A 27,012-nucleotide genomic window follows, 5' to 3' on the forward strand; every position below is an offset into this window, starting at 1 on the left:
AAGCTTATCGGAAAAAATTTCCTTTATCACTTTGGTTTCAATGTCTGCTTTTGTTTCTTTAGGATCTTCTAAGACACCAAATACAATAACATTATTGCGTCTGGATCTGTCTTCCATATCATTTAATTTTTGTTGCTGCTGCTGCACAGTGTGCTCAAGGTCACAAACGGCACTTTCAAGTTTTAGCAGTTTAGCGCACTGGTCTGTGAATAATTCTAGTTTGTTTTCAATATCAGCCAGACGAGTTTCAATCTGAGCTTGTTTTTCTAAAATGAGTTGAAGCAATTCCTGATTTGTTGGTCCCGGATTAGTTTCAATATCACCACACGCCATAAGCATAATACGACACCACATGATAAGCAAGCATTCACGCAACTTCATTGGGAGCGGCAGCACAATCAGGCAAAAATAATTTGAACGAAAAGTTCGCGTATAAGAATAGTAACGGACCTGCAAAGCAAGCCAAGCATGCTCAGGCCACATGGTCACTGCGCTGCTGCCGCCCCCTTTTTTTTTTTTTGCTGCATTTGACCCTTTTTTTAAGAAACTACAGGCGCAAGGGAGATAAAATTTTCCAGACATTGAGCAAACATTACAAATAGTCTACTGAACTAGGATTATAAATATTATTGCAGACGATTTTTATTTACAGGCTATTTACTGCAGATTATGGCTCTAAAATGCGGTGGGTCCAGTAAAAAAACGATAACAAAAAAACTAACCTTTAAAAAGAAATTATCCTAGTTCAGTAACACTACCTGACATTGCTGATTACAATGCCACCATTGTTAATGTTCTAACCCCAGCAGATCATGAGAAAAAGGGTCACGAACATAGCCTAAAATGCATGGCAAGGGTAGGACCTGCCCTGTTCCCTTAAGGAGGGTAATGATGAGTCACTTGACGGCGTAATACCCTCCCTTAGTATTAGAACATTACGGCCGACACTGAACGAGGGTGGCTTGGTGCCGCTCTAGAGGAAACAATTTACGAGCTTAAGTAAAGAAGGACCGAGGATGTCAAACGAAGTAGATTAAAAACCGGTTACAAGTCCGTCAGGACCGGGAGCGGTCGACTGGTTCATGGCGCCTAAGGCACAACGCACCTCCTCCAATGTTGCCGGCTCCTTATTGCCGAACATGCGTCTTCTGGAAGTTGAGGAAGAGACCCACACAAGGAGCCGACAGCTTCTTGAAAATTCTCCTCCTGGTTGAGGCCTTGCGACAAAAAGAGGGCCGCTAAATGCTCGGTAAACAAGTTTCGGATGTCCGCGGGTTCCGATGACGTCGTACCATCCGCAAACGTGACTCTCTCCACGCGAGTTCGCCTGTTACAGCGCTGGCCAACGGCTCGAGCGTGTCCGACGTCCGCGGCATCCTCAAGCGGCACGTTTGATGGTGCCGCTAAGAGTGATGCACGTGAACTGTCTTCGAGGATGCGGTGATAACGCTCGTGCAGCGTCTCGGGATATTCGCGCATCGCGAACATAAGCGTTTCGCCGCCCCGTACGATGCGCATACTGCGCAGAACGTCATTCAACATGGTCGTAATGCGGACACGCCGCGCCCGATGTGCCAAGTTCTCAGTGACCTAAGACATTTGTGGGTGGGCTTCAAGCAAACTACTGTATACTGTACCATAGTGTATATATTTCTTTTATTTTTGCCTGCCCTTTTCTTTCTCCCTATCACTCACCTCTTTGATTTCCTCTACCTAAGACATTAATGTGGGTGGGCCTCAAGCAAACTACTGTATACTGTACAGTAGTGTATATATTTCTTTTATTTTTACCTACCCTTTTCTTTCTCCCTATCACTCACCTCTTTGATTTCCTCAACCTTCTCCTCGCTATCCCTTTATTTCCGCCGCCCCAATTCAGGTGCTTCAGATAACAGATAGCAGATACCGGGGCTGGCAAACATGTTTTCTTTCCTTTTGTGCATACAATAAATAACCACTACCACCACCACCACACGCCGCGCCTTCCCCGCACAGACAAGAACATCGCACCAGCGTGTTTTCGGCGCATCCCAGATAGCAGGTGTTATGTCACTAACTGCGGCCACAGGCAAGCACAACTCTGGGCGTATATCAGTGAAGCACTGTTCATCGCGTAGTATCGCTGCATCCATGCGCCACATCAGGGGGCTGTTTGCACGGCCCGGGACTGCTCGCAGAGTATCCGTGACCGGGAAGTGATCACTTAGTTTAAGGCCTGGTGGGAGAGGCAATACCTCGCACTGTAGCAAGTCAGGTGCCATGGCGGAGGGGATATAAACTCGATCTGTTCGGCTCGCGCTCTGGCCCCAAACTCGTGTTGCTTCGAAATGGTCTCTGTGAAGAGTTACCCACGCGTCCTCTAAGCAAAATGATCGCACTATTTTCCAAGTTCTTTCGCGTGGTAATAGGAGGCGCCCTGACCAGAACCCCTGATGTCGCGCATTGTGTCTAAAACACAATTGAAATCCCCGAGCAGAAAGCGGGGCACGTCGTCGAGAAAGTATGTCATGATGAATCGAAGGAACTCGTTTATCAGACTACGCGTAACTGGCGCGTACACGTTGACAAAACGAGAACTGCGGCCATCCAGAAAAACATCAACGACAATCTCGCGCCCATCAATGCCATATGTACAATGAGCACATGCCCTGTATGCTGGTGAAAGAAAGATCACGCCAACGCCAAAACACCGTGATTCCGTTAACGAAAACAAGGCCTCAACATTAAAACGAGAATAAAAGGAAAGGACATCGGCTGGGGTGCGGAAGTCGCACTCCTGCAAAAATAAAACATCTACTCGATGCGAACGCGCAAGATGAAGCACCTCCCTTTGCTTGTCACGGTGGCGAACGCCTTGCGTGTTTAAGGAAGCAAAACGAAAAAGAGCCATCATAAAAAGGAGGAGGAACAAAGACGACTATACATATCACAGAAACAAAGAAACGGGGGAGAACATAACAGACTCACGGAAATGTTCGTCGGGCAAAGTCTATGAACGTGTCCGCTAATCAGCACTAGGGAGGCACTCGGGAAGTTGATGCTCGGTGTTGAAGCCTCTGCTGATAGCTGTGCATAGGCGGCAAGGGTGCGACGAAGTGCTGATTCCTGCGGGCCCGTGCCGCGACATGGTCCGTGTGGCCCACGTGTCTATACAAACAAACCCACAGTCAAACACACACACACACACACACACACACACACACACACACACACACACACACACACACACACACACACACACACACACACACACTGCACGAAATGCACACTGTTCACCCGTCGCAGGCCGCAGCGACACAGCCGAGGCGAGTATTAGCCGGGAGCGAGAAGCGGTGGCCGCTGGTTGGCACCGACTGAGCCGCATCGAAGCAACTGCCAGACAGGCGAAAAGGAGGGGGAGGGTGCGGCCGCAGCGGCCGTTGAGCCTGACAGGCGGCGCCATGGCGATTACGACTCGGCGTCCGAAAAGTCCATCTCGGAGCCGTCTTTCTCCTTCCGCACCTTCCGCACCCGGCGCTGATGCGTTCGAAGAAGATGCACAGCTCTCTGTGCCGGAAAAGTGACGCTTGCCGTCGTCCGCCAAAGGCGCTTTCATAGCGCGGCCCGCACTCAGGCGTTGCCACTTCGCGGAGCCAGAGCGTCTTGCTACCGTAACGCCAGGCAGGGTGGCCTCCTTAATCGGGAGGACAGGGGCGGAAGCCGCGAGTGCAGGAGGCGCGGGGCGTTCAGCAGAGCATCCAGATTTGCCGACTTCACATGTGGAGCGGGCGTCGTCTGCAGCTTGTCGCCGTGCGTGTGCTGACCCGCCACAGGTTGCGACTTCAATGCTCGAGACTCAGAGCCAGGTACGTCTGAGGAAGTCTCGGAGTCGCTCTGAGAGGTTGTCACCTCCGTCACTGGCTCGCTATTGGGGGAGGGCTCCGTGGTTGCCCCGTCAGAGAAGGCCTGAGACGTGATCGTCAAGGCCTCGTCGTCGTCCCTCTCTGTGTCCCTGCTGGGCTCCTGGGTGTCACCGGACAGCTCCAGATTCGCGGCCTTTTCGGGTTGTACGCCAGGCTCCGAGGACGACTTGGCAGCCGCTGCATAAGAGCGCGGTAGAACGTTGAGGCAACGCGTACGGCAGGCTTTAAATGCGCTGTTATACTTTACAACATTTCCGCTATCTGTCGGCAGGTGACGCTGCTCAAAGGACCCTACCGTTGAGAGAACGGAATCACGCAGCGCCGCACCTGGAACACACGCGCTTCATTCCTCGATACTCCAGCATCACACGCGGGTCCCAGTTACCATCAGGAAGTTGGGGGGGGGGGGGTGAACGCGTCATTTCCAACTTGACCAGCCGCGTCCCGTTCCGGACGTGGCTCCTAGACTGGAATGCTACTTCTGAGACGGATCGGACTTTTCCATACCGGGAAAGCGCCGCAGCGAGAGCCTCGTCGCTGACGCACGGTGGAAGATGGTAAACCTTCACATAAACCACCGGAGCTCCCATCTGCTCCAGCGGCACTTCTTTTCCGTCGAGACGCAGGACACCTCTCGCCACGATTTTGGTCGCTTGCGCCAGAGGACATGGCGGCCAGGAAACGAAGACCTCCAAGGTGCTGCAGGTACTGCAGCCCCCCTACTCCGACAACCTCCTCAATAGTGTCGATGAGGCTATCCGCCGGAACAGGTTCCGGCACCGTAAATGTAGAGCACTGCGCCTTGGATGGGCGCAGTGCCGGGTTTGGTCGTTCCATGACTCGATCCAGGGCCCGAGCAGCCGTGATAGGAAACAAAAGCGATGATAGGAAACAGGTGGATCCTCCGGGGGGAGTGAAGGAACAATTCGGTGCGCAGCAGCCTTCTCAGCAAAGATTGGCACCGGGTGAAAGTATCTACTATCGAGCTCCACATCAAATGCGCAAAAAATGCCTTAGCCAAAAGGCCGAGAAGCAGGTCGCAAATCACCCCTACTTCAAATTGCATCTGGTTCGTGCAATAAGCAATAGGATGTGATATACTTGTAACGACCGTGTAGAATCGATATCCTTAACGCTCCTCCATGCAACCGGGATGCACCTTACAAATGCTATTGCCGTCTTTCAACTCTTAGTACCCATTCAATCGAGCCTTGTCGTGGAGACACACTGCCGCTGCTTACTTTCACCTTTGAACAGTATTTGCAGAAAGTGCCGATAGGAGTCCACTTCGGCTTCTCTGTAATTATCTCATGTCGAACCTTAGTTAGCAAAATGCTTTTAGGGAAGCATGCAAATCTGATAGTGTGATGTCCATATGTTCGTTACTATCTTCAAGCATTCTTTAGAGTACAACTTGTCGCGGTGGACTCAGACAGTCGCTATTTGAAGCGATACATTCACACGCAATGTAGAGCCAAGGTCTCCGTGCACAAACATTTTACCTTCAAGCGACGTTGACTTATTTCAGTAGGCTTTCCATGATTCCATGGTGTCCCCCCAAATATATACCACGCCTTCCCTTTCTGACAATCTAACCGATCCCCGAGTTGTGTGACACCAGCGCACGTTAAATGCCACAAGCTGACCGAAAGTACTCCGTTGGCCTCCACTACGCGACCTCTTCCGCTCTTTAGGTTTTCACTCCCCCCTTCCTGTTTTCCCTCTCGGAGTGAACAACGTGTCCGCGAGACGTCTGGCAGATACTGCGCCTTTCCGCTTCTATAAACCATTTTAAAATTTCCATGAGAAATAACGAAAATATTACATTGACCTGGTTATGCGTAGGTGTTTATATGATTCCGTGGTGTCCTTTCAAATGTGTAAGGTATCTTCCTGTCCCCAAAACTTAACTTTATCAGAATGAGAGAGAGAGAGAGAAGCAACTTTATTTGCCCCAGATGTCGTACATTAGGGTAGGTGGGTCCTGTGTGGCCCCCAGATTCAACATGGTCGGAGAAAAGTTTCATACCAAGTTTACCACAGAGTAGGGATGTTGCATAGGCAGTCTTCGAAATAGGCCGTGCATTCATCACTGCAGGTGCACCAAGCTGAAACGAAGGCGTTTCTGCACGAATCACTGAAGCCTCTTCATTAGCATAGCCAAGGAAATCCTTTCGGCTTAACAAAGAGCTTTAGCACGTCTAACCATGTGTCGCGTAGACTCTAGGTTTAACCTTAGCTAAAGCACTAGCATTTTTTCTTTTGGAGTGTTGTTGCGAATGGTCCGAGTGTGAGGAGGCGAATTCCTGGTTTGTCAGACCTCGGGCTATGAAATATGTAGCCTCGTTCCCGGATTCCTCGAGTGAACTGGGACACATACGAATTCTAATAATTGTTGTGTATTGTGAAGTGAAACCTCACAAAATCACTCAAGACTGCGCCCGTCGATTTTTTCAGGATAAGTAGCGCAACCGCAGCTATTCGGCTTCTAAAGCTGACGCGTCTTTACCCAGACCCGTGTTAATTAATATTCCTGTCCTCGTTGTTTTATTTGGCTGGGATCTAGTGGTCACTGCATATCATATGACTTTCTCATGCGAGCCCTCCTCATCACAGAAGTCTATGCGTACCTAAGTTAACGGTCTCTTCCTATCTACCACCCTAAATTAGTGAATTTGAAATAAGCGACCAAAGATTGATGAGCAAATTGTGGAATACTAAACCTGGACCAAACCCGGTAATGTGTCGAATTTTCATTTTTTGTCCAGGCCTTACCATAGCCTGGTTGTATGGTGCTAGTGAAAACGTTTTATTATAAAGAAAAAGAAAATTTACTTGCGGCGTAGACGACGTGCGTGGAGCCTACAGTCGAGGACTTCAATAGCTTCTGCCATCCTGCGAGCCCACCAGGTCAGCCGTTGCTGATGGAGTGCATGGCTCTCAACAAAGCAGCTTTTCATGACCATCATGGTGGTGGAGAGGGCATATGTGGTTCCCGGAGGAGAAGGCCCGGCCTATTTTACGGAAGCCCCAAGTGCATTCATAAAGAAAGACAGTGTTCCTAATTGGCGGAGGTTCGAGAGGTGTTAGGTGGCTGGCGCAACTCCAGGCGTTTATTTTAAGGAGCGGTTGGTGAGAAAATGGAAATGCTAAGTGTCTGTAGTATATAAACGTTGTGTGAATGACAGTGGCTCTGCTAGTAGTGCATCGTTGAGTTGTGACTGCTCTTGGTTTGATGCCCGGCTTGTAAATTCTCGATTGAGTGCAGTGTACTCTTGATGACAGGAAAGGGTGCTTACTTAGCTGCGTTATTAGAGCAATTGGCGCGGTACTGGATTCAAACGTCGGTGGACGACTGAATTTAGAGAGCTAGCACCAGGCTTTCCGCTCTACGAAAAGCTTTTGTCTTCCTCTCGAATCCTTCTCACTAGCATGCCTGGAAGGTAGGTCATAAGACCGAGCACTTATTTTCCAACGGGTTGTGTGACGTCATGAGAAGGCATACCATAGACTTATTCGCTGAAGGGGACAACTTAGGTACCACTTTAGGAACGAATATAGAACCCACCTGAACCCAACCTCAGATGCGCTATTTCTAGACGGCGTTGGCAGAGTAACACATATTACAGCAAAAGCAGGCTGTTTATCTGTGTGGCTCCAGGCATCTTAGATAGTATGGGTCATAAAAGATGTCAATAGAGGGAAGTCAGTTTAAATCAATCGAATGAAAAGAGAGGAGTAGCCATGCTATGGCACGATAATTTATTTGTAGCCTCAAGTTCAACCATCTGTAAATTCTAAATTGTTCGTCAACTACGTAGTTTATGCAGAAGCTGTTTTCACGAGATTGTCCTAAAGGTGGCACCACTGTCGCTCAACTGTTGTGTCAAAGCAACAGGCGGAGTTCGCAGAAAAGCACGTGACTTAGATTACCTGCCAAGATTATGGCAGGTTCTCTGCTGTAGAAGCAAACGTGCCCTCTACATTAAATGAGTGATTTACTGCTCTTATATTTCCAATACATTCAAGACATAGGAAACCTGTCATTTAGTGATCCGGTTTAGCACTCGGTTTGAGCAGCACTATGCTCTCTGGCCTAGAATTTCTGCGGCCTAGCAGGGGCAATATGAGGGTTATTTTAAGAAGATAGTCTTTAAATCTGCCTCCACCAGTACTGAGCCACTATTCTTCCAATCACCTGCTGAGAGCGGCAACCACTGTTCCGGGCAGGGCTCGTGAGAATCCGATCGGTATTCCTTGTCTAGCGTGACGCTGACAATGACGATGCAGTTATAGTTGGATACAGATCAAGAACAAAGCGACAAACAGATCTCAAAGCCAGTGGCATAGCTCCAAATGTGTGACGTCGTGGTACACATGGCAAAAGGAAAAAATACAGAAAAACGTGTTCTTTCGAGCTTACGGTCTCACGGACTTTTATCAAAATAGCCTCCTCCGGTTGTCCATCTTTCTGTCGGTGTCGCCCAGAGGTGTAATCTCGTAGGGCTCCATTGCGGATGTCATCGAGCCGACACCACTGGTGCAGTAAAGCGCAGAATAACGAAGCGGTTTCGTGAAACCTCGAGAGTGCTGAAATTCACCATCAGAATAGTCACTTTACCGGCTGTACTCAGATAAGCAAATCACTATCGATCGAATTTAGTAGAGGTATGTACTTCTGCTGGAACTCACAAATCATTTAGGAACCATTTGCCAGCACAGACTCACTCGAACAAACCACGTTCCAAGTACTACTCATAGGTGCAAGGCGGTCGGCCATGACACCATGGTATAGCTTGACAGCTATGGGTTTGAGGAGGGCCCTTTGATAGCTGGATGCCGCTTTTTCTTTGTCTGCATCCGGCGATAGTGAATACAGATGGTAGTAGTATTAAAAATAATGATGGTATCAATTATAATAATGATAGTAACGATAGTGATGATAGCAATGACAATGACGATTCAGTTCTTGAAAGCGGTCCTGTAAATTAGCTTTCGCCATTTTCACTCTTAAGCGGACCTAAGTGCAGTATAGTATTTTTTTAAAAAGCAGAGCACTTATTCTTCGAGCTGCAACTTAGATGGTCACAAAAGTTTCCATTTGAGTTCTAATTCAGAAGACCTCCCTATTGCAAAAACCAGCGTCTCCAGTGCGAAACCAGTAAGATTTTCGCGCTGGTTTTGCACTGGATCTGCTGGGCACGCTGGAGGTCTGCGATATTCACTGGAGCAGTAACGGGAAGACACTGGCTGCACTGGTGCGATGGGAGAAAAACGCTGGGATTAGACTTTTGACGCTTCGTGTGTCGCTGGCATCCGCGATGCACTGGGAGAAGCGCTGTGTGTGCGCTGGGGCCGCACTGGTCCCAGTGCCCCAGTATAGCCGGTGCGGCCTGCGGCGTCAGCCGGAGTAGCATCCCTCAGGGGCCAACAGGGCAACAGCGTACTTTCAATCGACCATCGGGGGCATATGAAAAATATGGTTCAAGCAAGCGCTTTTTGCTGCGAAGTCATGCGCATTTGTAAGAAAACAAAGGCAGTATCTTTTTTTCTAGAGTTTCCATGTTTCGATAGGTCATTTCGAGCGTTTCGAGAGAGACCACCACCTCCGTGCCTCTATCTCATGACACACTGACGATTAACGCACAACTAAAGCTGGAATTGAATAATGTGGGCTACCATGCATAACCAACTTCACAGCTGATCTTAAGGGCACTCAAACACAATTATTACTGCCAAAATGTTCAATGCGGGCTCAATCGCAGGCGAGCGCAGCCTACACCACGGCCCAGTATAAACAGCAGAAAGAAAAACTAAAACGAGGAAGAGAGTAGTTTACCGAGCGATGGGCCCATGAGAGAAAAAACAACATACAGCGCTTGTAATGCATAATATTTGGTGTGTTTCTCAAGCTTTTGCACTCCTACTTACTCTGCGTATGAAGCAGCCGAGCCCTCGGTCATCGCAACGCTACACGAAATGTTTACATACAAATAAGGTTTAGTTACACGCAATATAGGGTCATCGCTGCGGCGCTTGCCGGTATTGAAGCTTGGTCGCACTTTTTTCCTTGAAGGTTTGTACTAAAGCTCCGTGTTCAGCGAAAATTACGCCCACGGTAGCAGAGCACCACCGAAGAGCCGGCGTTGGTAAATTTGCCAGCGATGTCAAACTCCACATGGGAAAATGATTCCAGTGCACAAAATAGCGCGCATAGGCTCCCAGATCATTAGTTGCAAGTCATGAGAGCAGACAGCAAGCTCCAATGATCAAGACGTTGTAAATGTTATAGCGGTAGCAATGGCCTGTAGACTGCAAAACATGAAGTCCCAACCTTATAAATATGGGTCATGACATAAAATACGACAATATTTCAAAACAATCTCAGTTCTCGGCGTGGCCGATTGGTTAGCGTGCTGAGCTAGTGATTGAAACGTACCTAGGGACTGAGTTTTTTTATGTACTTGTTTTGTTACTTTTTACTTTTTAATTTCTATCCCACGCCTTTTTTTTCTCCGGGCGAACAGTGCCGCCAGTGCGAAGCGCCCCAGTATGCCGGTCCCAGTGCGCCCAGTTTCCAGTGTCATGCTGGGACCATAATCAGGTATGGCGCTGGCGCGCTGGGCCCAGTGGCACTGGTTTTTGCAATAGGGCTGATGACCACATGCCTCGTCACTGCCGCGCCGGGCTCCCCCAGTCCCCTGCTCACGTCACTAAGCACGTGTCTAACCCCTCGACGCACCGCCGCATTTGCCTTTTCGCAGTCGTCAACCATCCGCCCATACGATATATAAGCGCGGCTGCTACTTACAGTAGTCGCTCTCTAAAGCCATGATGGCCGACTCTAGTGAGACAACAATTCGACATAGAAATCAGGCAGAACAGTGTGTAACCTTGCATAACTACAGCTTAAGCTGTTCCCAACAGGTATAACGAATTTAAGCCACTGCCATTTTTAACAGCGCTGCTGTTTAATCAGGCGGTTGTTCCGGAGATCGTGCGCAGCCGCATTTAGTTGCAGTAATGACGTCACCCACGGATGCCTGACACTTCCTTTCAGGGCGGACGACAATTAATTCAACCGTTGACGCCCTGGGGGGTGTAACGTAACCGATTGGTATAATAGGAGGTGCATGTCAATAGCATCAATCTAGCCCGCGTGACATAATTCTGATTTCATCGACGATGAAGCACTTTACTTTCTTGAACACGGTCTTGAAGGAGCTCTCCGTCCTGAGTTGAACTTGTTTCGACAGAGCTTGAAGGCGGCTTGCTCTATGGTTCCGCCCACTACCTGTGCAGCCTTGCGCCAGATGGCGCAAATCACGTAGGCTTTATAGGGGGAGCAGGTTTGAAGCGGTTGTAAATGTCCACGGCTAACTTCAACGCAAAGGAGAGATGGTATTAGAAATACACTTGCACTTACCGATGAATGATTGTTCATTAATCGTGGGGTCGAGGCTATCGACAACAGTTGATGGAAATCACGTGTCTCGAAGTGTAATCACGGACAACTTTGCCGAACCAAACGCCAACATCATCGCTGTGTCATTACCCTTACACTGGAGTGCAATCTGCCCCTAAATTTTATTTGTGCACGTCTTCAGCAGTCTGCGTGTGTCAGTGTCACAATGACAAGTAAATGAACCCTGGCTCTGGCTGGACCACGCCGGCAAAGCTCCGAACGTTCTCTCGCCTCGCTACCATTGTAAGGAATTCTCGCCGCACAAAAAAAAACTGTGTTCATCTGTAGCATGAAAACTGCCGTGCCTGTAACTCATAATGAGGTGCGTGCTTTTTGAGGCCAATGTCGATAAACCCTATACGCGTGTGTGACGAATGTCAACACTCCTCAAACCAGAGTAAAGCAAATGAGAATTGTCTGTGTGTGAATGTAGTCATAAATTGTAAATTATTAATGTAACACGTTGCGTTAAAACAGCGCTAGAAACATCTACAGACAGAAAGACAAACACACATCGTCTTTATATTTGTCTGTGTTTCTAGCGCTGCTTTAAAATAATGTCTAACCAACTCGCCCAACAAGCCACTTTGCTTATGTTGTACGACCAGCGCCCAGCCGGAGGCAAGTAGACGCAGACACGGCTGGCGGAGAATGGACCATTTATTGTTGAAGCACAGGCCAATATAGCGAAAGGTGGGAAGGGGCATTCAGGGAGGTGAGCAGAGTAGTATGGCTATCGCTCAAGCCATCGACAAAACGCTGACAGGGAAAAGGGGTTTCAGCTTGGCAGATATGCGCTGTGCGCAACACTTCTCTGCTCTTAAAAATGGAACCGCTGCACTGGTTTGCGTTGCCTGGTAGAGCATCGCAGCACATGCTGCGTAGTTGTCAATTTTGCTGGTGAAGACTGGGACCCTGTTGCCATCAGACTTTCGTGGGGACTTGCGGTAGCGACCTCTTGAACTTCGGAACCTGTGGCTGACGGAGTGATGATTGTTGGGATGCACGGATTAATTAGTCTCCCGTGAAGTTTTTAAGCTAGGCGACGTTGGCGAGGGCGATTGGTATCGACGGCATACTTTGTCAACATGGCGCCTGACCAAAGAAGTAGGAGTTTCAACAGTCAACATTCGATATTCTGATGTCGAGTTAACGTGCACCGGCATCCATTTTCCTCCCACACCGTAGTTCCGTACGTACACGCTGGTTTCCGAGGGAACCATCTAGTCACCCGACTCCTTCCGCGACTGTGCAACAGCTGAAGGTAAACGTGTCTAAGCGAGATCACAACTGTAACCCAGCAGTTCCTCTGATGTTGATTTCCCCGTCTTCTGGGGTGCCCGCCTGTAGTTGAAAAACAACCTGACAATGTTGACTTCCAAATTTCATTCCGCCATTTTTCGAAATCCAGCCTTAATCGTACGGACTGCTCTTTCTGCCGCTCGATTAGACTGTGGGTGAAAAGGGGCGGCTCGCAGGTTCATTATACTATTCTTTGCTGCGAAATTGCTGAACTCTTTGCTAAAAAACTGCGTGCCGTTATCGGATATGATGGTTTGCAGGACGCCAAATCTGCTCATTATGACGCGCAGGCAGCCGATCGTGCGAGACGTCGTGACCTGTGTTACTGGCAGGGCTTCAATCCACTTCGTGTGTGCATCCACGGCTACTAAAATCATCTTTTCTACTATAAGTTCAGGATCGACATGAAGCCGCGACCGTTTTTCCTGTGTTCTCATTATGACGCGAATCTGCTCATTATGACGCGCAGGCAGCCGATCGTGCGAGACGTCGTGACCTGTGTTACTGGCAGGGCTTCAATCCACTTCGTGTGTGCATCCACGGCTACTAAAATCATCTTTTCTACTATAAGTTCAAGATCGACATGAAGCCGCGACCGTTTTTCCTGTGTTTGGGGCCAGTTGACGGGTGGTGCTGTAGGCGGCATAGACATGTTTTCAACGCAGTTAGGGCATTGGGCTATTAAAAATTTGGAGGATGCTTAAGCTTCGCCTTCAAGAGTGGAACGCGATAGCGTTATTGCACCTCGTTCGCACCGCCCACTCATTCGCTCGGCATGCTCTTGAGTCACACAAAGATCACGGCGCCGCTTCCATCACACGCGTCTCAAGAGCGAGCGCGCAAGGCCCTGCAATACAACACCCGTCGACCTGCCAAGGAGTGTAAGACAATGCGCTACGGCGCAGCAATCGCTGATGAGGCGCCCCGCGTCGGACTTTGCACTCACGAATCACGCGGTGAGCGCCGAGCAACGCAGCGTTCGGCGCGGCAACGAAACGTGCGCCTGAGCAAGCGGAACGAACCAAAGAACTCGGTGTCTCGGAGGGAGAAAGCCGGGCAGCGACGCGCCATGAAGGCGGACGCGATCATGGGGCTGACGCCTTGATGGGATCGTCCTCTATCTCGCTTGGGAGCACCACGCAGAAGCATGATTCCTCGGAAGCAGCTCGGCACACATCGCAGGGTACGCTTTCTCAGCAGAAGCGCTACGGCGCAGCCATCACGTCAGAGGCGTCCGGCATCAGACGCTGCACCTAGCAATCACGCTGTGAGCGGAAAGAGGAGCCGCATCGCCTAAACACCACTGTTCGAGTGACGCACGCTGGATGTTGGAAGGGGAGAGAGCGAGAAAACTTATTAAACGCTAGGGTATTGGGGCATCCTAGCACCGGTACCCGCGCGGCCCGAAGGGGAGAAGCGGGTGAGCGAAGATAGTGATCTAAAGAAAGGAAAGACGCTTGATTCTACAACCCGTGAGGGTGCACGGCGAAACGTCAGGGGTGAGTGGCGCGCCACGTGTCGGGGCAGCGCCGCACATTGCGAAGAGGGGTTCTTCTGTGTTTGCCGCAAGATGGCTCTGCATGTGCGCAGAGCGCAGAAGAAATGTAGCGGAAACGTACTTCGCTACTCGTGTAACTGCGACTTCTGTAAGTAACATGCTCATAATTACCGATATACACCGTAGTATAACGTTCTACGGCACGTTTCTAAGGCAACACCGCATTCACTAGAAGCGCTTTTGTACCGCTTTCAAGCATCGAACTCGTGAGAAACGGCACGCGTATCAAAAGGAAATACGGCAAATTGACAACCAAGGTGCTGTAACTAGTGACCCTGCTACTATCAAAAATGCCTTTATAAAACACTACAATAAATGTCTTGGCCGTAAACGCGAAGTCAAAAATGGCTTTCAGGCCGAATTTTTGCGCCAAATGCCAAAACTCCATGATGATGTTAAAACGCGTCTAGAACGACCCATAAGTTTGACAGAAATAGAAAGTGCGATAGACGAGCTTCCAATGGGAAAGTCGCCAGGACCTTACGGGCTTGGCGCTGCTTTCTACAAAGCATTTAAAGATTACACAGCCCAGATTTTGCTTAAAGTGCTAGACGAGTCATACGAGCGTAAGCAGGTGCCACCTTCGTTTTCTACCTCGCACATTGTTTTGATTCCGAAGTATGATGAGCCAGGAAAACGCCTGTTGGTGGGTTCTTATCGGCCGATAAGCCTCACCAACGTGGATTACAAAATATACATGAAAGTGCTGGCGAAAAGGCTTCAAAGTGTAATACCGAGTCGGGTTGGGCCACACCAGATGTGCGGCATTAAAGGTCGAAGCATCGCAACTAATGTGCACGTGGTACGAACTGCTTTGGAGTGTTGTGACGCGATTGGATCTCGAGTGGCAACTGGATCTCGCCAAAGCATTCGATCGCGTTTCGCACGATGCCTTGTTCGAAGTATTGGCACACTCAAACATAGGGCGAATGATTGAGGAAGGTGTTCGAATGGTGTATGCGAACTGCATGACACGGTTAATTGGGAATGGAGAGCTCACTGACAGCATTCGTGTGCTGTCGTCAGTGAGGCAAGGCTGCCCCCTGTCACCCCTGCTGTTTGCGGCCTACCTCGAGCCTCTCTGCCGGTCTATCATAAACAATGAACGTATAACTAGTTTTATGCTACAGTCAGCACAGGTCAAAATGCTGGCATATGCAGATGACATCGCTGTATTCTGTTCAAGCAGAGAAATCATTCAAGAAGTTACTGTCCTTGTTGAAAAATTCTGCCGACAGACAGGCTGTGAAGTAATTTGGGAAAAAAGTGCCGGTTTCTGGCATGGAGACTGGGATGTTACGCCTGAATACTTTTCTTGTTTGCAATGGTCAAAATTGCCGACCCAGTATTTAGGCCTGCCGCTTGAATCGTACCAAGATCCCACCCCTTTCTGGGCTGGCCAAGCAGAGAGGGCGAGAGAGAAAGCAGATTCATGGCAGGGCAAGCCGTTGTCAACGTTTTCACGCGCTTATGTGTGCAATGTGTTCCTTGTGGCAAAGATATGGTACGTAATGAATGTGCTTTCGGCGACGCGTGTTTGCATTCAAAAAATTCATCGTGTCTTTGCCGTTTTCATGTGGGCATTAACATGGGAAAAGTGCAGCAGAACCAACCTCTTCATGTTAAGGCGGGGGGCTTGGGCCTTGTGCATCTCTTTTTGCGACAGGTTGTCTCGCGTTTTTTTTTTCCTTCGTGATCAAAACGACAAATTCTTGAGGACGGTCATGCAAGTACGACTGCGTAAAATGCTTCCAGAATACGTTGTCTGTTCTGGTCAGGATATGAGTGGCGCTTTAAAAGGGTACATGCGCGAAGTTGTCTTGTCTTTCAGAATGTTGCATGCGCGTTTTTCAATGGAATACTTGAGCAAAGTGTGTAAGAAGAAGCTGTACAAAGATCTTCTGGATGTGATGATACCGTTACCGATTTACCGTGCACCACACCGTGGAGGCCCCGGACAGGATGTCTTAAAGCGTGTGAAAAAGATGCCAGTTAGGCCTTCAGTTAAAACGTTCTTCTTTAAGCTACATTCCAACACATTACCTGTTAAAACCTGATTACATGAAAGAGGCTTATTCGTTCCCTGGACAACAGACTGCCTCCTTTGCAAAAAACCAGAGACAATCGAGCACGTCTTTCTGGATTGCTGGGACCCAGTCTTTCACTGGGATGTTGTCCAGAGAACACTAAAGAAAGACCTTCCGTTAGATCCGTATGACATACGGTTCCTTCCAGTCGAGAGTGAGGGTATTCCTTAGGATTTAATCATGGTCTTGGGCCTCCACAGCCTGTGGAAAACATGGATGCAAGTGCAACATGCAGATGTCAACACGCGTTCTGTACGCGAGAACTTTATCGAGAGTGTGCTGCTCCTTTGAGAAACGTACCGGGTGCTTTCTAATCCACCTGACTGGATCAGTGTGCTCGATGAACTGGCTGTCCTCAAGAAATTTTAAACCTTTCGTGACAGCCGAAGTCTGGTTGTTGCGAGTTTTACCATTATTGTGGATCTTTTTTGAATTGATGTGAACTCAAAACAGGCAATAAAGAAAAAAAAACTCGTGGCTGAGTGGTAGCGTCTCCGACTCACACTCCGGAGACCCTGGTTCGATTCCCACCCAGCCCATCTTGGAAGTTGCTTTTTATTATTGAAGTGCATGCCGGGATTTACCGCCCACGGCCAACGCCGCCGACGCCGACGACACCGGCTTTTCTGCGACACGAGCTCCTTAACGCTATCGCGTTAATAAAACGTTGGTTAATATTTCAATATCGCAGACTGATCGCGGCCACCAAGCCTTTGACCTTGCCACTGCCTTCATTCCCGACGAGACTAGATGAGTCTCATGCAACAGCTTCAAAAACCTTCTCCGAGATCTTTCGGGTATGATTACGGGATGTCCCCAATACAGAAAGCTCTAACTTGCGGTCAAATTACGGTCTCACTGTTACCTCCAGCTATTTTACGCTTTTTGCTGCCCATATTTGATATATTGCTTGACGGTAACGAGCGTAGGGTCAGAGGCCGAAAGTTACTGCAGTAGTACTGTTACCACACCGTCGTCGAAATGCTCTAGAGCAAGAACGGTTTGGCAAATTTTTAAAATTAAATGTCAGCATCCCTAAAAATTAGCGCAGCTCCCTGACGTTGTTTGGGCGAGGTACTTCAATAATAGCCTTTAAATTCTCGGTGGGGTGGAGGCCCTATGTCTCTATCGGATGGAATAAGCAATTAACGGCTGGTTGCCGAAACTTGCATTTGCCATACCTCCGCTTAACTCCGTGTTCTCGGAAGCGGTTTAGCCCCATTTTCAGGCATTCGTTTTCATTTCCACGTTTCTCCGAAACTGCTACGTCATCGAGGTATGCTTTAACGCCTGATAAGCCCGAGAGTACCTCATTATTTTCCCTTGAAAAAAAGCTGGAGAAGAAAACATTCCGAAGGGGAGCCTATTGTAACAAAACAGTCCTCTGTGTGTGTGTTAACGACGCAAAGCTTTCTCAATGTGTCATCCATAGGTACGTAATTGTATGCATCTCGCAAATCACTCAATAATTCGAACATATCCTCAATAACAGGCAGTGGGTACTGCTCAACTGCACAGGCTGGATTCAGGGTTGCTTTGAAGTCGCCCCAAATTCTGATTGTTCCATCCTTTTTTAAGTACTGGCGCAACAGGGGTTGCCCAGTCCGAATATTTCATGGGAGAACGCGTGCCAATAGCGAGCAGCCGATCTATTTATGGCGATACTTTGTCTCTCAGATCGTAAGGAATAGATCTTGCCTTACGGAGTTTGGCCACTGCTCCAGACTGCAGCTGGAGGTAAGCAGGAGGACCCTTGATAAGGCCGAGATCCCCAGAGAACACGTCCCGGTAGTCGCCGGCTATGTTGATCATCGTTCCTGCAGATTCTTGCGCTGCGTCTGAAAAGAGCTGTGCTGATGACTAGAGAACTGGAACCCCCGCTCTATTAAGTCAGGAAATCAGATCACAGCCACAAAGGTTTGGTCCGGAACAGTTGAGCACAATGAGCGGGCAGCTCACGGAGACCGTCTTGTATTGCAAACACAGATGCAATTATAGAACTGGCAGTGGTCCAACGTAACATGATAGCTTCACACGTGAAGGCTTAAGCGCCGGCCACTTTTCGCGATGCTTGTCAAAAACATCCCGAGAAATGATGCAGACAGGCGACCTTTTATCTTTTTCCATGGGAAGTTGCACACCATCCCAAATGAAAGTGCGGCGTATCGGAGGATCGAGAAGACTTTTTGCGCAGAAATTAATGCTTGTAAATTCGCCCTTTCATTGATTTCACTATTGTTTTCAGTCAAAACTTTTCCTTCCATTACTTGCGTGACGCGGCCTTTATCGCTGGTGCGGCTACACATCTTTGAAAGATGACCCCGGCGACTGCACCGATCTTGATCTGATCAAACTACAGCTGCTGTCGTCATGCTTTCTGCTACCGCATCGACCACAAAATGATCTGAAGTTTGAATCGACTGCGGCTGAGAGGCTTGTAGCTTAACCAAAGGCGCCGATTATGGCGTCGTACTTTCAGCGTCGTTTTCTGTGACTTCGGCAGAGAGCGTCAATTGTTCGGCCCTTTCCAATGTTAGATCTTTCCTTGCTATCATTTGGTTCCGAAGGGAAATACAGCGTATACGCCCCATACAATGCGATCCCTTAGCATGCGGTCAAGATATGTGCCGAAGTTACTGTTGTATGCTATGCGGCGAATATAAACAAGAAACATGCTAACGTCTTCGCTCGGAAGTTTTGAGGGATTGAAGAATTTGTAGCTCTCGGTTATCTCGGGCTTCTTCGGATCATAATACTCATCCAAGCTTTGAAAGACTTCCTTGTATGTCAATTCGTTTGGCGCACGTGGGGCTACTCTGCCAGGTAGTACTTCAACCGTCTTGTTAGATAACGCCGAAACCAACAGTGCTATCTTCTTAGTCTGGTTCGTTACACTGTTCGCTTAGAAATATGCTTCAGCTCTCACTAGGTAAAGCTTCCACTTATTTTTTGTGTCGAGGAAATCAGGTAGGCCATCGTTGCGCCCCGGGGTCAGCTTGAAGATACCTTCGGTATCAGTCTTGCTGGCGTGGGTAAAGCGGACACGTGGCCACTGTTGTACCGTCAGCGCCCAACCGGAGGCAAGCAGACGCAGTCACGGCTGGCGGGGAATGAACCATTTCTTGTCGAAGCACAGGCCAATGTAGAGCGAAAGGTGGGAAGGGGGTTCAGGGGGAAGAGCAGAGTAGAATGGTTATCGCTCGAGCCATCGACAAACGTAAACAGGGGTAAGGGGGTTCAGCTTGGCAGATGTGCTGTGCGCAACAGCTTGCTTATAAATCATTTTTGAAAATGTCACTAAATTTGACACTGTTAACGACATGTTATGCAGAGGTGAAGACCTTCTTCAATTGTTGTTGAAGTACAATGTACAAATCAGCCGTTGTGGAGATACTAGAAATATCTACCCATAAACGCTGGTATCTTCGAGTAAGGCTTCTTTACCAAAAAAGGCTTCTTTAACCACTCTGTTTATTGATAACCGACTCAAGTTTAAGCACAACATTTTAGTAATATTTGCAATAGCGGTGCCGGGTATAAAACGTCCAGAACGATAATGAATTTGCGTTGTATTCTTGTGGCTGTCAAGACAATTTTCTCCGTAGAGAAAACACCGCCAAGCAAGAAAGGAAGCGATATAGTTAGGCCGGTATAAAATGTATTGCTAATTTACTCCGCCCCTCCGAAAAAAAGCGGATATGCGGGTAGCGAGCAGTAGCACTGGGTGAAATAGTAATATTTCCTTGCTCACTGCGGCAGCCATTTACATAGCTTTACTATGAAATAACAAAATAACGTATAAGTGCTGGACTAGATGCGCCGTCATAAATGTTTTCACAGTTCTTTACAAGGCTCTCGAAGGTTTCAGTTAAAATTGAACCCTTCCACCAGAAAACAGATACTCGGGCTGTTAGCTATGTGCTGGCAATATCACCTGTCAAACACTTATCTTCCACAGCCATTCTTATCGTGCTCTGTCGCTAAAAAAGCACACAAAAAACTAAATATTAAATAAAACTACAAGTATCCTAAAAAAATGAAACTTCACAAGAGAGATATGAAGGAGTTATCACTGGAGAAGAATTGACATCCCGCTTGCAATGGCGTTGGCAAACAGGACACATTTAATTTAGCAGCGTGATATAATTCTATTTTGTTTTCACTTTCCTTCTTTAGACTCTATTATATCCAACATCGTCGGCATCACGCTTCAAAATGATCGCTGTTTGTGTCAACATCGTGGCTCAAGTCCATGTTAACGTTGAATGATGTTACCTGCACCAACATGTCCCTCCAAATGCTTCTGCCTACTGTAGGCAAACGTGGAATTGGTATCCGCAAAAACCTGCTCATCATGTGCATGGTGTGTCGCCAGCATCGCGTCGCCACACCGGCACGGCGACATGCCTGAAGCGGTTTTCGGAATAACTAAGACTCCTCATATCCGTAATGTTATTGCTTTTTAGCTTCTTTATATACGGCCCAAGTTAGCCTATTCATTCGGGTCGTCATGATGTTCCTCGAAAACCTCAGGAAGTAGCTAGGTAAGCAAGTGCAACTGGTATTGGGTGATCACTAGCTTAAAAAGCAAAGGCAAGTTGTAGCGGATGATCAAGAGCTTTAAAGGGACACTAAAGAGAGAAAGCAAGTAGGTTTGCATCGATAGAATGCCAGTTCCTGATTACAAAAAGACCACTCTTACTGAAAACAGAGCTGTTATAAGGTAGCAAAGAAGAATAACAGAAATACAGGTATCGCCACCACAGCCAAACGGCCGAGGCTCGCAACTATAAATCACGTGACGCGCTAGGGATCCCGGAGGCTGAAAAATTCGAATTACGTTGAATGTTTGAATGCGGTAGTACGTTTTTTCTCAAACATGATAACACGCTTTTATCATACGTAAACGACGGCGAAAATACAACGTAAACGTTGCAAGGCCAATACAAAAATATACTTGGGGGCGCCACAGGCGCCCACTTCAGTTTTGGTTATGTTTCGGCTCAGGCATTTCCTGCGCACTCAGATTATTTCTTTGAACCTGCAGCGCCCAAATTACGAGCTTGGAGCAGCAGATGCGCCTTGATGGTTCCCATTTGAGCATTCGGAGGCACGAGCGAGCGAAATCCGCTACCGCCGACACGCTCCTTCGTTCACACTTCTGCGCCAACATATCGCCGCCGTTGCCGCTTCGACTGCGACCTGACCGCTTGACTGCAGCTACGTACGGCACGAAAAGCATACATATGCTAAGTACCGAAGGAAGAACGCATTATCATTCAATTGTTCACTAAATCATGGCACATCTGACCAACATATACTGCGTCAACAAGACCTTCAACGTGCTATGTGCAGGCGTCGTAAACAAAAGGGGCATACATGCCGCCAATGCCAAGGAGAGCGTCGATATATTGCGCTCGTCGCCCGGCGAAAAAAGGGCCTAGGGTAAAAAGTAAAAATTAAAAATTACGAAGCACCACAAATACATTACAAAAGGTTGAAAAATCGATTTGTAAAAAAAAAAATGCCAGAAGTGGTGAGACTCGAACACGCTACTGCTTGCTCCGTAACGCTCGGCGCTAACCGCTCGGTTACGCCGCGCATCAAGAAGCTTGAGAATATTTTTAGTTTTTATGTCATGGCCCCATTTACAGTAAAGTGTTTCTGCTGCCGGTCTAAAAATTACTTCTTGATCATCGGCGCATGCTGCTTGCTCTCACGTCTTGCAACTAATGTTCTGGATGCCTATACTCCGTTTCATACATCAAGTGCAACACTACCAAAGCTACAGCTCTTGTTTGCGCTCTCCGCATCCGCGATAAAAAATTGTGCCTGCTCTTGACGAGAGAAAATAATAGTTGCTTTGTCTGCAAGCTTAATACATTTTACATTTGCCATGAACTTCATAAAAAGCACCTTTTTTAGGGAGAAAGGGTCGGATTTGGCTAATTTGTATGTTTTTTTATGTAGTTTTTGGTCGTGCCGCGTTTTGCTGCCCCGCAACCTTGCCAGCTGTGCCACCAGATGGCGCTGGCTGTGCCCTCCGCGCTGCGCATCTCTTTTTGAGAAAATGGTTCTTTGGTACGCATTTTTTCTATAAGATCCGCTCTGTGAAGATGTCTAAGCATGCGAAGCATGTTATTGCAAACGTGTATGCTCGGAATAGAGCCCGTTTCGGCAGGAACCACTCGCCTACAGAACGAGCGTGTAGTGATACGCCTCCTGTTTTTTTCCTTGCGGACTATTTGCGTAGCTTTCGCTGCGTGGCACCTGATGTATGAAACGGAGTATATGCGCACTATATTGTGCAGTGGATCCATTTTCACAAGTGGAATTTAACAGCGCTGGCAAACGTAGTGGCGCCGGCACTTCGGTCATGTTCTGCTACCGTGGACGTAATTTTCGCTGAGCACGGAGCTGTAGCACAAACCTTGAAGGAAAAAAGTGCGACGAAGCTTCAAAAATGACAAGCGCAGCAGCGAGGACACTATTTTGCTGGTAACTAAATCTTATTTATATGTAAACATGTCAGGAAGCGTTGGGATGACCGAGGGCTCGGTTTGCTTATACACAGTGCAAGAAGGAGCGCAAAAGCTCAATATCTCAGCAATTATTCGATTTTTCGCTGCCGGATATGCGGCGACAGTGCAACCAAATGTAGTTTATTAGATTTTCATACCATATTTGGCTGTCTTTAGTGTCCCTTTAATGCATGCGGGCCTGCCATGTCTTATGCGCTCGAATATTACATTATTGCGGGACGATGCGGGACTTACAAGTACAGGTATAGCGACCACCTGTCTCTGCGATGGCAGTCAAATAACTATAAAAATAAAATTGACTTGGAGTACATTTGGCAGGTACAAGCTCTCAGATCATAACTGGCAGCTGCCCAGTAGTATACCTCAAAAAATAAATAGTATATGTGACAGCTGTTTGTTTTCGGTACTGCCTATTGGGGAGCAATGTGAAGGCTAAAAAAGGTTTCAACATAACTTTTAGACAGTGCAGACAGTTTTGATATAGAAAATGGTACGTTTAATACTAAGAGACATAAACGTGAGGTATTATTATTCTAGTTTAAACAAAGAAGAAATGGACATGGCAGGGCATTTAATATTCAGGCAAGCTAGTCGATGATTGCTATATGGTAACTGACTGCATTTCAAAAGAAGGCAAATGTCACAGAGGGAGGCAGAAAGGTGGGCAGATGAGATCAGGAAGTTTCTGAGGACTAGGCAGGTGCAGCTGGCACAAGACACGGTTAATTAGCTGGTGTATATGGCAGAGGCCTTTGCCCTGCCATGGGTGCGGTCAACCTGATGGCAATGGTGTGCATTGAAAAGCACTCATAATATTTCCAAAAAAATATAAGTGTTTACCATGTTATGCCATTATTGCTATGCATACACCTGAGTCACACGCACTGTATGTCATGTGCGGATTATCCTTTATTTAGCTGGTTTTTACTGACAGTGCAGACTATATATATGGAAATTAGAGTATGTTTTTCATGTATTTTGTATTGCATGCATAGTTAATCTCTGTCTTTTAATTCCTGTACAAGGCTTCATTTTTTGTTCTTCTTTGTAATGAAATTGCGTTCATTTCAATGTAAATAATGTGCATAATAAATAAACTTGAATTTGCAATGACCTCGAAGTCTTCCCTGCATATCATGCCTTCCTCGAGGAAATGCTCGCGGCATCCCGTACTGCAAGCGTTGCAAACTCGTGGGCGGAGCTTTGAACTAGCTTGTATTCTTCGTTTTGTTTATGGCTTCCTTCGCCGTACGAGTTGAGAGGGAAAATTGGAAGGGTCATTTTTAATCGCCGATATCTCTGGTGTTGCAGAAGCTAGATCAAAAATTTTTGCGGGAGATTGATGGTTGGTTCAATAACTATCATTGTTATGGCGTTGTTTACTCTTCTTTGTGACCCCTTTCAGGGGACCTTTAACTAGCTGGTAAAGGTTTTTGTCCAGTTAAAAAACATAGAATTGTTTAAATTTCAACGGTAGGATCGAATGAGAGCAGGCATAATAAAAATGCAGCTTTGATGAATGCTGCTGTGAGAGACATGGTAAACATTACTGTTATAATTAGCTTATTTTGTTTATTTCTTTTTCTTACCGATTTATTTATTATTGTAAATTAAGTAGAAGAAAAAAATTTTTCTCGACCCATGATTCCCCCCCCCCCCCAGGATACCTGTATTTCTGTTATTCTTCTTTGCTACCTTATAACAACTCTGTTTTCAGTAAGAGTGGTCTTTTTGTAATCAGGAACTGGCATTCTATAGATGCAAACCCACTTCCTTTCTCTCTTTAGTGTCCCTTTAAGGCTCCCTGGTTTCAAGTGGATGTGGGAATTTCTAGCCAGCGGAGTCGCCCGTGCATTTGTAAACATTTCCTACTCTGCAAATGTGATTGCTAGCAATGAATAAAGAAGCTTTGCTCCCATCGTCTCTGATGTGCGAGTGTGACGGACGACGACGGGGCGGGCGGAGCAGCTCCGCCTCCCGCCTCCTCTATCTCTCTCATATATAGGAGTGCCTTTTCGTTCTCGGTCGTTACGGATCATGTCTACGAGTAAGGTAGAAGATTGCCAGCTGAAAACGCCGCAGGGCCACGCTCGCGCGGTCTGGGCATTGCGCAAAACGCCGCTTCAGCTCGGTTACATTCCCAGAGGGTGCAGCGACGAAGTGTGCTTTTCCCAAGATGGAATGTTCCCCGATTGCGCTCCCGCGGAGCCGGTGTTGGGGATCGCGTGTCGCTGCCCCGGAAAACACGTCGGCGGAGGCATAGCGGAGACGCCGGACGACGAATACGTGGGAGCGAGCCTTATGTTTGATCATACGTGCTGGAGGAGGGTATGTTTGTGGCACGTTGCCTCGTTTATGCCAATCCTCTGTTACTGATGCGCGAAACCGCTGTTACTGTTGTGCCAATTCCTTCTCTTACTGTTGTGCCATTTGCAGCTCTATATCGGCCGACGTACGCAACGGGGGACAGCCGCTGCCGCCACAGCGCTGCAAAAGGATTCCTGTCACGAGATTACGCTGGACGAACAGACGCTGCTGTTTCACATCTTTGGGGATTCTCGGCGCACCCTGCACACATTGAAAATTGCCAACGTGCGCCTGGACGTGCTCCAGCCGTGCACGTTTGCGTGCAAAGGTGTGGACACTCTGCGGCTAATCGACACCGACGTCCGAGGGCCGTACGCTCTCGCACTACTCAAATCCATGTTTGCTGCCATGAATGGTGGCCCGGGCAACCTGGAGATTGTGTATACGAAACGCCACGGATCGGTGAGAGGCTCCTCCCCCGCCAGCTTTGTTTGAGGTTGCAATTTTGACTCCCCCCTCCTTTTCGCAGGCAACCACACTGCAAGCGCTGGATCGGTGGCCCGCCAATGTCCCGCTCAGGACTGTGGCAGTGCGAGCGAGCAGTGCGTGTGTTCTCTGCCCGCTGACAGCCGTATTGCGGGCGTCCAGGAAACTACTAGAGACACTCGTGATCCACCAGCCGACCCGGACGCCATGCACGAGCCACAACACCAGAACGCGGAGGAAGAAGAAGCGCAAAATCGGCACCGACGACGAAGACGACGACGTCGCCGAGGAAGAGGAGGAGGAAGAGGAGGACCTGGTGGGAGCTCCGGTGCAGGCGCTCGAACTGCTGGGCATTTGCGAACGCCTGTCCATGCTCGCGCTGGATGGGTGGATGTTTGGACAAGCCCTGCGCCACAGCCTGGTGGCCCGCGTCGTTGTTCCTCACTTGGAGCGCTTGACGCTTTTCGAAGCGAGCGGCCTGCGACTGGTTACGCCTTCCCGTCTGCACGCGGAGTTGCACGCGATACTGACCGGTGCCGCCGCGGAGACAGGGGCACGGCCGAAACACGTGGAGATGGGCGCGTACGACCCGACGCTAGCGCATCCGGTCCGCAAGACTCGGCCGAGGCTCGCGCGGGTCCTGGCCGCAGGAAGCGCAGGCGCCGTCGCCGCCGTAGACGAAACAGACGCGCCCGCCCTGACTTTGGACTGGCTGAGTCTACTGCGAATCAACTGTCGCCAGCCAACGGCGGACGCGGTCGCTCTAGTCCGAGCAGCGCTGGAAACCGCGGGCGAGTGCGTCGAGATCGTGGGCCTTTCGCTAGGGCAAGTGCCTTATCGGTTACGGCGGCAGCAATCTGGCGCAAGTACCGAAAGCTCGCATCCTGCGGTGGCCATACGAGTGAGGTGGACAAGCCGCACGACGGGCATATGCGCCTCGTTCGAGATGCCCGTTTCCGCTCCCGATCCCTGGAACGTTGGAGACATCGTGGAGGCCTTTGCGGGCAACAGCGCCACTTTTCCGAGCCTGGCGTGGACACCAGCAGCAGCAGCGAGGACGACGACGAGGACTCGGCAGCTCTCGGTGGGCCCTGGCTGTGCCTGGCACGAGAACGACAACCTTGCAGCACTGTTGCACTGTGCTGCAAGATGTCCCAACTTTACGGCCTACGAGAATTCGTTTGCAACGCTGACAACTGCACAGGGCGCGGCGCTGCTCACGACGCTACTCACGTTGACTCGGATGGAGACACTACATCTAGACTCAGCTCCAGGCTTTCTCGGCTCAGTCTCGTTGGCAACGAGCAATGCGTTGCTGGCACTGTCTAGGTGAGGTTGTGCGATGCGCGCGTATCTCGTCAAC

General features: G+C 48.6%; 1 protein-coding gene and 1 pseudogene across 1 annotated transcript in view; one reads left to right on the forward strand and one right to left on the reverse strand.

Annotated features, from left to right (window-relative positions):
• The window catches only part of LOC146180700 (uncharacterized), a 39,884-nt gene that overhangs the window by 12,453 nt on the left and 419 nt on the right, over positions 1-27,012 (forward strand). Inside the window, exons 2-3 of the mRNA XM_084575631.1 lie at positions 25,293-25,625; positions 25,693-26,978. Coding sequence (XP_084431757.1) covers positions 25,560-25,625; positions 25,693-26,978 — 1,352 coding nt within the window. The 5' untranslated portion in view covers positions 25,293-25,559. The remainder of the gene's footprint in view (positions 1-25,292; positions 25,626-25,692; positions 26,979-27,012) is intronic.
• On the reverse strand, positions 18,014-20,601 carry LOC146180701 (uncharacterized; annotated as a pseudogene).

The sequence above is a fragment of the Amblyomma maculatum genome, chromosome 8 (genome assembly GCF_055883805.1).
Source record: "Amblyomma maculatum isolate TAMU_Amacu chromosome 8, ASM5588380v1, whole genome shotgun sequence".
Taxonomy (NCBI): Eukaryota; Metazoa; Arthropoda; class Arachnida; order Ixodida; family Ixodidae; genus Amblyomma; species Amblyomma maculatum.